General features: G+C 51.1%; 1 protein-coding gene across 1 annotated transcript; it reads right to left on the bottom strand.

Moving 5' to 3' along the window:
- Positions 1 to 349: 349 nt before the first annotated feature.
- Positions 350 to 11421, bottom strand: LOC105303682 (chordin-like protein 2; the record flags this gene model as incomplete). The annotated part of the gene is made up of 6 exons (XM_023521646.1): positions 350 to 509; positions 1251 to 1343; positions 5785 to 5958; positions 8219 to 8413; positions 9374 to 9542; positions 11366 to 11421. Coding segments are annotated over 6 exons (767 nt in total), but the record flags the coding sequence as incomplete, so codon positions are not given.
- Positions 11422 to 12265: the final 844 nt, after the last annotated feature.

Raw genomic sequence — 12265 nt, 5'->3', positions numbered from 1 at the left:
AAAGTGCTTTGAGGCTACATTCACCCCCTCAGCTGGCTAACTAGAGTCAATCTCCCTTTTTATGCTCAGTGCCAAAGAGCTCTGGTAGGGGAGCTGCCTATAAAAGCAGAAGTGCTGTGCTGGGGCTTGGGGACGGAAGTAGTACAGGCCATGGGGGCAGACAAGGGCCTGGTCAAAGAGGCTGGGAGAACTAGCCCTGGCTCTGGTAACAACCCACCGTGAGGACAGGGTCCAGTCTCTTCCCCTGCTGCATGTCAGTTTCCAGCTCTGTAAAATGGGGATAACCAGGCCTGCCTTGGAATCAATTGGGAGACCACAGGGCGACTGGATATGAACTCAGAAGGCAGGGTTGAGGGATAATGCAACTTATTTATTAATATATAATAACAAAAATGATAAAGCTCATATCTGCAACTATTTAGGTCTTTGTTATAAGGTCTTGGTCGTTTTGTCTGAACTGGTCATAACCTTCAGCTCCGGGGTCTGGGCTAGGAAGACGTTCCAGTGACCTGCATGGAGGAAAGCAGAAGAGTTGTGTGTGTAGGTATACGTGTAGGGGTGTGTGTGTGTGTGTGTGTGTGCGCGCGCGCGCGCGTGCACGCGTGGTATGTGTGTGTGGGGTGTGGTGTGTGTGCACCACAGAGGCAGAATGACTGGCGTGGGAAAAACAGAGCGAGGAGGACTGCATAGACCTAGGTTTGGATCTCACAAAGAAGGAAGTGGGCGTCCCCATCATACCTCCATATCTAGATCAGTTCTGACCCCGCCTTCAATAAACCAACAACTGGAGGCTGGGCTGTTTTCCTGATACCTTTTCGTGACACTCCCATGTGTAACTTCCCACCCCCAACCTGCGGTCCCACCTGGGTCCATCTTCCTCAGTGTACTAGTATAGACCAAATTGAGGGCATCAGAAGGAAGTGGTTAGGAGGCTTTCAAAGGGAAATGTCCAAGTAAAAAGGAAGGAGGCAAAACCCGGGTTTGGGGCTCAGACCTCCCTCCTCTACAACCCTGTGTCCCCCACCCCAAGACCAAATCCAGCAGGCTCTGCTTCACTCTCCCGCTCCCAAGCCCCAAGCACCGGAGTTGAGAAATCTCTGGCTCAGACGCCCACTGGATTCCTGTGCCGGGAACTGACGTCTGTGGCTGACAGCCCCCCCTCCTGGCACCAGCAGCCTGGAACTCCCCGAGAGGCCCTGGCCTCTAGCCAGGCTCTCTTCCCAAGCCCCAGCCTCAGCCCAAGGTCCCACCTTCGTGGGTGCTGGTGAGTGGCCGGAAGTTCTGTGCCTCTTTCTGGAAGTCTTGCTTCCTGACTTTCTTGATCTGAATCAAGTGGAAGATTCCTGAGGGCAGAGACAAGGGCATAAGCAGGAAAGGCAGGGCCGTACATCAGGGAAATGAGGGAACTTAGACTTGGAACGAACCCAGTCACCTTCCTCCCCTCCCCTGTTCTGATCAGACACCAAAGCCTGCTGACTAAATTTCCTACATATTTTGAGTCTGTTCTCCTATTCCCACTGCTGCTCTCCCGATTCAGGTCCCATCATGTCTTGCTTGGGTCACTGCACTGGACTTCTGATCATTTTTACTCGCCCTCTAACCTGTGATCCTAACTGTGGTCATTTGAAAATATACATGTTGCCCTGTCATTTCCCTTCCCTAAACTCCCGTCATCTTGCCGCTGGCCCTGCCCCTGTCCTCATCTCCATCCTGTTCTCACATCACTCACCTATCTACAGTGTAGAATGGAGCGAGGAGGGAGGAAGGGAGGAAGGGAGGAAAGCTGCCAGACTTGTATGGATTTGCTGAGCATAGAACATATGATAAAAATCAATAGGCACGCTTATTCAGACACCAGAACACTAAGTGTTAGAGTTGTAGGCCCTCTTTCAGAGCAGGGCTCAGTTCACCTGACCCCCTAAGTGGTCTTGCCTGTCCTCCAGCCCTAACCAACTACTTGAAGATCCCTGAGGGGCCAAGCCTTTACACATGCCACCCTATCTGCTGGAACTCCACCAGGGGAACTACTCATCCTCCAAGCCTTAGCTGGGAGTTTTTCTTGATCCCTCCCTCACTTCCCACCTCAGGTAGTTATAACTTCCAATGAGCAAGCTACAACTATGCATAGCTCTTGGTTTGTGTTGGTGATTGTATCTATTTCTAATGTGCTAAGACTGTATCTATTCTTGCTTCCCCTAACAGATTTGGAACTTCTGAAGGGCTTGCCTGTCTGGGTCCTCATGAGCCTGGCCCACATTAGGCATGTAGAATGAATGAATGAATGAATGAATGAATGAATGAATCCCTGGATGGATGGATGGATGGATGGAAGGATAGATGGATGGATAAGCAAATATATGTGTACCCAGTCTAAGCCAGGCCTTGAGGAGTGATGAGGTATTAGCTGGATCTCCTGATGTTTGAATTCCATGGGGAGCTGGCCACTGGTACCACACATGGTGCTAAAGCCCTGAGCACATGGGCTATGTTGCACCAGCTGTTACCACCAGGGTCTGTGGCCAGAAAGAACAGATGTGACAGCAAGGTCTCTGCTAGGCCAGTACCACCCTCAAGGAAACCAAGAACTGGCCTTGCTTATGGGAATCTGAGTGTGACCCCATAGAAGAGTACGTACAGCACAGGTTCCAAGACTGAGGTCTAGGAGGCCAGGAATGTCTATCATTGTCCTTGGGATCCCCAGCCCAGATGCCAAGGACCAGGATGTGGGAAAGACTTACTCTAAACCCCCAGGCTATGTCACAGCATAAGATGGGGATGAATCCTTCTGTCCCAAGCCTGCCACTGCACACACCCCAGAACACAAATTGGAGAGGAGGTGACAGGGATGCAGGCAGGACTCCTTACTGTAGCCTATAAAACGTGATTGAAAGGACTAGTTCTTGGGCTCCTGAGGGTCATGGTTGTGTCCCTCTTGCCCTTTGAAGGGCATGATAGGTCTGAGGGCAGCTGGACTCTGTGGACGCTTAGGGCAGAGGTAGCACTGGTGGGTGAGTTCCAGGGGACAGGATAGGCTTGGTTTAGTGTGAAGACAAACCTTCTCTGGGCAGAGCCATCCACAGTGTTGGAAATCAATCATCTGTCTAGAGGTGGGTGGGGCTATGTACGCTCAGGGGCTAGAGACTATCAGTGAGGCCAAAGGGGTACTTCCTAGGTAGGGGTAGGAATTGAGACCCCTGAGGTCCTTCCTATTCTGAAACTCCAGAATCTAAAAGGCCCTTAACCCTAAGCCAACTATCTACTCAGCTTCAGGGACCTGGGGCTGCCCCGCTGTGGTGTGGCCTCATTTAGCCCAGGTTTCAGTGTCCACCTACTCACTTTGTCTCCAAGTCAATTCTGCCCTTCCTCTCCCAGCCTTCAAGGCCTGCTGTTCCACTCCTCTGCCTGAGGAAACAGTGTGGGTTTCCCACTGACAATCAGTTTGTGGGAAAGTGTTTGACTTCCACGGGCAGGCACAGGGAGGTAATGGGAGGTGGACAGGGCATTTAGGCCACCTAGGGGGTCAGGAAATGGGGAAGGGGAGGTATGCTAGTAATAGCGTGATAGGGCCTAGCACTGTGAAGTTGAAGAGTCCCCTCAATCTTGTTTCTTTTCTGCTGGGCCTGGTGGTAATGAGATTGGCCTTGAGTCACAATGTCCCCCTCTGTACCATCCTGGGCACACTTTGTCCTTCCTCAGGCACCTCCCTAAAAGCATAAGGTCACCTCTGTGGAGGCAGCACTAGAGCCAGTCAGAACTGGGTTTGAGTCTTTGCTTTACTGCTTAAACTGTGTGACTTTGAGCAAGTCATTTTACCTCTCAGACTCAGTTTTCTTATTTGCAAAACGGGGTATCAATACATAGCCCTCAGTTTTCTTATGTGGATTAAATGTAGCATATTATACATAGTGCATGCTACACACCAATCACAGTACACAGATAATATAAGTGTGAGCTCTCGAGCCAGATTTTAAGGCTGTCTCTGCTACCTTGCTTGCAATGTGCCCCTCTTGCCTTTCTAAATCCTGTCCAGCCCCAGGCCCACCTTCCATGAAGCCTTTCCTGATCAGCTCAGCTCCCAGGGAGCTCCCGCTGCAACCAGGTCACCTAAGGAAAGAGGCTGGGTTCTATTACTCTCTATGGTCCCAGCAACTGGTGGGGGTAGGAGAAGCCCAGAATAAACAAACATGCAGCCAGCACCTATCCAGGGACCGATGGAGTCTCAAGGTACAAAGAATTATAAAGTTACTGAATCTAACTCCCGGCTGCTGGCAGAATCCCCACTAGTCCTTGCTTGCACACTCCCATGAATGGAGCTTGTTCCCTCCCTTCATTACAGGAAGGCTCTAAGTATGAGAAAGTCCTTCCTCTCATTGGCTGAGACCTCTTTCTCTGCAATTCTAACTGATTGATGAGGTGGGATGAGAAGGATAGTGACACTGTTAGCACCTACTATAGGTCAGGGGCTGTACCTATGTTATTCCATTGAATCCTCCAGAAACCCTCCTCCCCAATTAACAGAAGAGAAAACTGAGGCCCAGAGAGGTCAAGTGATTACCCAAGGCCACACAGCTAAGAAATGGCAGAACCAGGATTCAAACCCAGGTCTGATTGCAAAGTCCCTGCTCGCTGTTCTGACCCCTACGGCCCGTCAGAACACAATGGCTCCCTCTGCCTGGGGCAGTCCTTCAGAGCCATGAAGCCAGCGGTCCTGTTTCCCTGAGTCTTCTCTTCTCCAGGCTGAACAGCTCCGCTTTCTTCGTCCATTCCTCCTACGACAGGGGGAAGAGTAGAGCAGGGAAAGAGCCGCGTCTGACGTCACAAGATATGGGCTCTAGCTCCTCCACTTACTGGCTGTGTGGCCTTGAGCCAGGTACTTCACCTCTCTGAGCCTCAGTTTCCTCATCTGTAAAATGGGGATAATAATACCTAACTCTCAGGATCGCTGAGGATCAAATGAGATAATGAACATGAAAGCACTTTGGAAACTCTAAAGTGCTTTACACATTGGTTGTTATTATCATTGTTATCATTCTTATTATCCCCTTACTCACCCCTTCTTATTGTCCCTTCTCCCGTCCCCACCCCCAGCCAAGCCCATCAGTAGAGAAAAGCGACCTTAGAGCTAATTCACACTTAAAGGGTTAAAAAGTTTGTTTCATTCTACTCAGGGGATCTATGTGTCTCGAGAAGAGCCAGAAAACAGAACTGTCAGCAATTCCCGTATCAATGAAAATTCCTCTTGATTTTCATTTGGTGATATGAGCAGCCTGTTGAATAGGGTTTCTCACAGAATGAGAAATACATTCTGATGTCAACTTACCTTGGAGGGATAGAATCTACCATGCAGAAAAGGCTGACTGAGACTAGCCTTAAGGCCCTCCTACTCTGAGGATGCTTCGAGGGTCCTCTTGCCTGAAAAGACCTCGCCTCACAGAATGCTGAAATTCACCAACTGACATCTCTATTTCATCAGGGTAGGCATTACTCTGCCCTGGCTCCTTGCAAGGTGCAACAACCCCTTCCCCCCAGGAGAGGGAGCACTTCAAGGCCCTGGCATCTCAGAGTGGGTGAACTTATCAGAACTTTCAGAGAAATCAGACAGATTCACTGTCTCCCTTTATCTTGGAATTAGGGACTCTTAAACCTGGTAAGCCAGCCAGCGGCAGGTCTTCCTGGGCCAGAGGCACTTGATTGACCAAATGCCCCAAGGCTCCCAGGAGTCCTGGAGCATAGGAAAGGCGACAGATCAAAAGTATGCCCAGCTGGGAGAAGGCCAATGCTCACCTTTTACCAGCTTCCAGAGGTAGATGTCCACCTGCTCAGAGGCCTCACGCTCTAGGGCAAAGCGACGCAGGTTGTCTGGGCTTGGGGATACTGATGTGCGGATGAGGACCCGGCCCGGTGCCTTCGGACACCTGGTGGTGCTGATCTCACTGTGGCCAGGGTCTGCCTTGTCCTCTAAGAGAGACAAGGAGCTTTTGTGAATGCTCTGTCTCCTCACCCCCTGGTAGGCTCAAAAAGAGGGGCCACTGGTCTGACATCCCCCTCAGGGTCTCTATGATCCTTGGGAAACTTCTGGTGCCCCCGGGAAGAGAAGGAGGTCTCTGGGGAAGAGAGACGGGGCATCTCCCCCATTCACTTCCCATTGATTAGCATATCAGAAAACTTCTCACCCTTCAGGACCCAGCTCACCTTCCACCTTCTCCACGCAGCCCACCTGGAACGGCTTAGCTCACCCTGTTTTCTTCCACTCATAGCTTTTAAAACCCTTCCTGTTTATGCCTCCCACTCGTGCCCTTAATCCCACGCTGCCCTGCATTGCCTTGTAAATATTTCGCTCGGGTATGTTTTCTTTTTAAAAGAGACCCACAAGGTGAAGGGCAGGAACCATGTCCTCCAAGTCTTTTGAGTTGCTCGCGCCAAGCTCTTAATGAATACACATAGAATAAAAAGTTTGAGAGGGGCAGAGATGATCATGGCAGTAATGATAATGATGGTTGTGACGACAGAAGAGGTAGTGGTGATGGTGAAGACGATGCGGGGAGGCTTGCTGGGGTGACGATGGAGATGGTGGGGATGGTGGGGATGTTGTTTAGTGCCAAACTGGATCCAGTCCTAAAGCTCTGACATGTTGGAATTCAATGGACACTCTCCAGAACTTTCCATGTATTAACATTCTCTGACTATTTTTTAAGGACTGAAGGAGTAAGTCTCTATACATACATCCCCTTCTAGACTCTTACTAGTTATGAAGTCCTTAGATATGTCCAGCTAAGAGCTGTTACAGTCTCACTATTTTTAAGGGGAAATAGACTAGCGTCTGGTGACAGAACCCAAGACCAGGTGTGTATGTGAAGAAGCCCAGGAGTGAGCCTCAGCCAGTCTCATAGAGAGTCAAGTTGAACCCCCACTCCTCATGCGTTCCAAGCACCATCCCATCATGCTCCCTCCCTGACCCTGTCCCAATAGCATATCACTCTGATAAATAATAGTTATTCTTTATGTTTGGATTTTGACTTACAATTCATAAAGTATTTTCATCAACTCTGTATCTGAGACTCAGAAAGGTAAAGTAACTTGTCTAAGCTCAGAATAGCAAGTTAGGTAAGTAAATAAGTCAGTAAGCAAGCTAATGCAAATTCAAATTTCCTGATGTTAAATGGTGAGGTAGGTGGAGACTCAGGGTAAATGTAGCCACTCAGTCATCTCATTTGTGAAATAACTGAGCTGTGAGGATTAAATGAAACACGTGGAATCATCTGGCACTAGTAAGTTCTCAGTGCATGTTTCCTTCCTCTTTTTCTTTTCTGTTCCTCTCCTTTCAGCTTTGCCAACCCAGCCCTCAAACCAGGTGTGGTCAGGGCACGACCTCACCTTGCGCCTCCTACCCCACCTTCCAGGCTGTTGAGAACGTGCCTGCTCCTCACAACAGCTACTGTTGACCCTCACAGGCTATGCTTCTCACTCAGATACTCTGACTTTCAGCACACTTATTAATTCTAAGGTCACATGACATTGTTGAAAGAACTCAGCTGGCAAGACTGGAAGCCTGAATTCTAGTTCCAGCTCCACTCACTACGACTTTGCTGTGTGACTTAGGAAAGTCTCTTCTCTTCTCTGGGTCTCAGTTTTCCCATTTTCGTTGAAAGGAGAGGCTTGAAGGAAGACAACAGAGGTCAAGAGTATGGTCTTTGGAGCAAGAGCAGAGTTCAAACCCCAGCTCCGTTGCTTATATTTGTGTGACCTGGGATAAGTCTCTACACTATACCCCCTTCTAGACTTATATTCTCTCTCTGTAAATGGAGATAGATACCTGCCATATCCATTGTAGTGAGGGTTACACAAATTCATGCATACAAAATACCTACCTGGCCCATGGTAAGTGCTCGATAAACACTGGCTATTTCTCTTAAAAGTTCTGATATCCTAATATGTTATGACCTCATAGATTCCAGAACATTATTTGAGTCTATGTATGTATGAGAGCCTCGGGATCTGTCTCTACCACATTAGATGGCTCCATAAGTAATATGTTACAAGTCTGGAATTTCCCACTGCTGTGCTTCTAACATCCTGTGCACCTAAAAATCTTGCATCCCGTGGCTCTGAGTCCCTGCCCCATCCATGTCAGAAATGTTCCAAGTGCCTGTGCCCTGACAAGAGAGACTCAGGGCTCACTATAGCTAGTGTCTTCCCAGCCCCCAGCATCTCTTTGTACCTGGGCAAATCTTGCAGCACTTCCCAGCCACATTCTCGGGGTGATGGCAGGGGTACTCAGTGGGGCAGATCACCCGCTGGCAGTCTTGGCGGCCGTCCTGACAGGTGCACAGGATGCAGGGCAGGGGTCCAAAGGAGCGGAAGGCTGGGTGCCACACCTCCCCATGGGAGTACGTCTTTCCGCCATGCACACAGGCTGGGCCGAGGAGGGCAGGAAGGGAGGAGGGTCAGTGCCTTGGACTGCTGCCAGAGTCCAGTAATAGGTGAGGGTGGGGTCTTGGGGAGGCCCTGTTCCACCAGTCTGGCCCAGCCACACTGCCTACAAAGTGGTGGCCAGGGTATAAAATTGGTCTCACATCCCTGACATCCCCCGTCTCAGCTCTCAAGACTGAGATGTGCCAAGTAAAGACTTTCTGAAGATGAAGAGTCCCTCTCCTGTCCTCAGAGCCCTTCTGGTGGGGCAAGGAGGGGAATGGCCTGACAGTAGAACTGACATCAAGTCCTTCACTACCTAGCTGTGTGAGCTCTGGCAGTTCCCTCCCCCTTTCTCAGCCTCAGTGTCCCATCTGCACAAGAGGTGCTGGGACAGATGCCTCTGCAGCCATTCCCACTCCACCAGTCGAGGTGCTCTACAGTGAAGCTTCTTTCCCCCACTGTGCTGCCATGGCTGCCCAAGTGGCCTCCTTCCCCACTTCATCCAGACTGTCCTCCCACAGCCCAGCTCTGCTCCCTCCTTCCTTTGTTAAAAACTTTCCCTCAGCATTTCCTTATATGATCGTAATTTATTTACATGCCTGGGGCCCCTCGAGGACAGGGACCATTCTTCATCTATCTGTTCTGTGCCCCTCGATTCCTGGAAAAGACATGGCAAATGCTCAAAAAAATATTGTTATACTGACCCTCAGTCCTGATTCCAGGACTGGTTCTGTCTCTAACTGAATACTCTGAACCTCAGTGTTCTCATCTGTCAAATGAAGGTTTAGACACAATGCTCTTTAAGGGTACCTTAGTTCTGATGTTCTGTAAGTCTATAAGCTCACGGCCAAGTTGAGACTGGAGAACTACTGAGTCAGGGGGGTGCAGGTACGGGAGGTGGGAGTAGTCGGGGCTCCCCTTTCCCACCTCGGGAGTTGGTTGGAGAGGTTCCGGTCCCCACCTTTCTTATGTTTCTCCTTCAGGACAATCTTGACTGTCGTGCTGCCTGCCCCCTTCGGTCGGAAGTGGCGAGGAATGAAGCCCAGAGGGGAGCTGAGCCCGGTGGGGGCTGGGGTGCTCAGGCCACTCTTTCTCCCACCGTCCCCTGAACATGGGTCCTGGGACTGTCTCTGCAAATGGCAGGAAGGATGGAGGTCACTGATGGGCCTCTCCCAGTGGAGGAGCAGCGAGACGGCTGCAGTGAGCAGCCTGAGGGTAGACACCAGCATGACTCCCCAGTGAAGAGAGGGCACAGGCTAGGGACAGAAAGATGATCTGGATGAGGTCTAAGACATTTTCAGACAAGGGATTTTTGAAAACTCTCAGAGGATAGTGGTTTGGAGATGCAGCCTCCACTAAGTCCCTCTCAGGCCTGTCAGAGCCGGGTCCTTGGGGCTGGGGTGGGCAGAGGGCGCTGAGATCTTGATCTGGGAGACATAAGTGATCAAGGACCTGGAGAACTTAATATTTAAGAAATAGAAGGTGAGAATTTAGTGAGGATGAGAGTCAGGAAATTCTTCTTTGAGAAGATTTAGGTGATGGGAGAAGGGGATAGGCCTCTGAAGATCCCACCAGACCCTCCAAATGCCCTGGGGCAGGAAAAGTAGGAGAAGGCCCCAACCAGAGACAGAGGGTCTCCAGAGCTCAGGTCTCCTTTCCTGAGCCCCTGGATCCAAGATCTCAAGACCCTGCCCCTCCAGATCAGGTCTTGGAAGGGCTGACAGTGCCAGCAAAGGGTGTGTGGTGAGGGCAGTGTAATGGGGCAGGAGCTTCATGGTTCATAGTTTGGGAACTGGCAACTTCAGGTTATGGGAGAGGAGCAAGTGATTGGCTTGGGGCAAGAGCTTCTCATCCCCTTTGCTGCCCCCCAAGTCAGTCACATTCCTTCTTCTACAGCCCCTTGCTGCCCCGTAGAGTTTCAGTCAGTCCTCGGATGGCTGGACTGAGTCCACAAGAACTCCCAGAGTAGAAACTGTGTCTTGGGCCCCAGCGTAGGTCCAGGCACAAAAGAAGCTCCTAGGAATGCTTGTCAAGTGGAAGAGATGCAAGAAGGAATCGAAGAGCCCAACCCCCAAATGGTGACTTGCCCACATCATCCAGTAAGTAGCTGCTCAGGGCCTGGAACTAAGCCTGGGTGGGCTTTACTTCACATATTGCCTCCTAGGGAGAAGAATAGAAGGAGAAGAGATGCCCTGGCTCAGGTCCGGGGGCACAGAGGCCCCCACAGCTGATCGGCCTGGCTGGGAAAGGAGGATGAGTTGGCAGAGGAGAAGGGAGAGTATATTGGTTCACACTCCTGGGGACTCTCTGGGAAGGGAAGCCTAGCCTCCAGTCCCCCAGGGACCAGGTGACCCAGGTGGAGTTGTTCACTTTGTAGACAAAGCACAGATGGAGGATAGGGACTTGTTTCACTGTGTGATCCCATTCTCCCACCTCTTTCCACTCCAACCACAGAGGGCTGGGCAGTTTGGCCCATCTTAGCTCTAGACCAAGATGAGAGGAGCCAAGACAGGGGGTAGGGGGAACAGAGAGGTAGTCCCCAGACGAAGAGCTGGTACCTCAGGAGCTGGGTGGGGAAGGCTGACCCTAGTCAGAGGCCACTCTCAGGGGAACATGCTGCCCAGAGGTGGCCTGAATAAACACAGACACAGGCTCTGGATATAACAGTGTCAAAGAGTTTCCTAGGAGGGAAATCAGTAAGTTTGGGGCCTGCTCCTACCTGTGTGGTGCTTTTTCCCAGGCCCCTCCTGGCCCATTGGTCACAATGGGAGCCATAATGGGAGGCTAGAGAGAGAAGCTGGACATGGTGGGGTAAAGGAGCTGACGCAGGTGACCAATGAGAAATGAAGACAGTAACTAGTATTGTCTGCTCTACAGTCATGGAGAGTTAGGCCCTGGATACCAGCCCACCTCACCTCCTCTAACCAGCTCATCAGTAAAGCTGTGCACTCACCACCCCATGGTGTGGCTGTGTGGTGTCCTCTTCAGCTGATTTCTCACTTGACCCATCTGAAAACCCAAAGGGAAGTTGGGTCAGCCTCTGCCTCCTCAGCCTTGCTGGCTGGAGCCCTGCAGGCCTCCACCTCTAGGCTCTGCCCCTCCAAGGCCTAGTACCACTTCTGCAGCCCCCATGCTCCAGTAGGTTCCTTTCCTCCAGTGGGGACTTATCCCCACTTCTCATCATAGCCTCTCTTCACCCTTGGGTTGCTGCCTCAGTTTCCACACTGACTTCCTGGTCACCAAGAGGACTAAATGGCTCGGCTGGGGCACAGCATCTAGTTAAGCACGCATCATGGATGGCCCAGAATCCCATCCCTGCAGCTTGCTTAGTTGTAGTCCCCCTGGCAGTCACTCTTGAAATCACAAGGCCTTGGTCTACACATTACGCTCCTGGGTACCAGCTGCCCCCCACCGCCCAGCCCCTCTGCTCCTCCAGCTGGGACACCCTAGGACACCTCCATCTTCCACCCCATGAGGCACCAGGACACAAGGCCTGTTGGAGCCCTGGGACTTTGTAATGCCTGGAGGAGACCTCTCTCTCCCAAGCCCCTGCCTCACATACAGTTTGGCTCCCTCCAAGCATTCTTGGTTCAAAGACCAAGAACACTGGAATTATACTGCTGATTAGGAATCACTGAGGCCAACCTCTCAGTGTATTTTGGCATAGCTGAGGCCCAGAGAGGAGAAGGAATCTGCAGGAAATAGCTGGAAGAACCAGGACTAAACTGGAGTCACCTGGCTCCTGGTCCCGTGCCTTTCCACAACACCAACATCCAGGGAAGCATTCTACTGGGGTGCACTCCCCTCCTCTAGCCCTGTCTCCTCCAGGAAGCTTTCCTGGACTACCCCAGCC

This window comes from Pteropus vampyrus, unplaced genomic scaffold, assembly GCF_000151845.1.
Source record: "Pteropus vampyrus isolate Shadow unplaced genomic scaffold, Pvam_2.0 Scaffold311, whole genome shotgun sequence".
Lineage (NCBI taxonomy): Eukaryota > Metazoa > Chordata > Mammalia > Chiroptera > Pteropodidae > Pteropus > Pteropus vampyrus.
The sequence above is the reverse complement of the archived record's forward strand: the minus strand, read 5'-3'. Positions and strand labels throughout refer to the sequence as shown.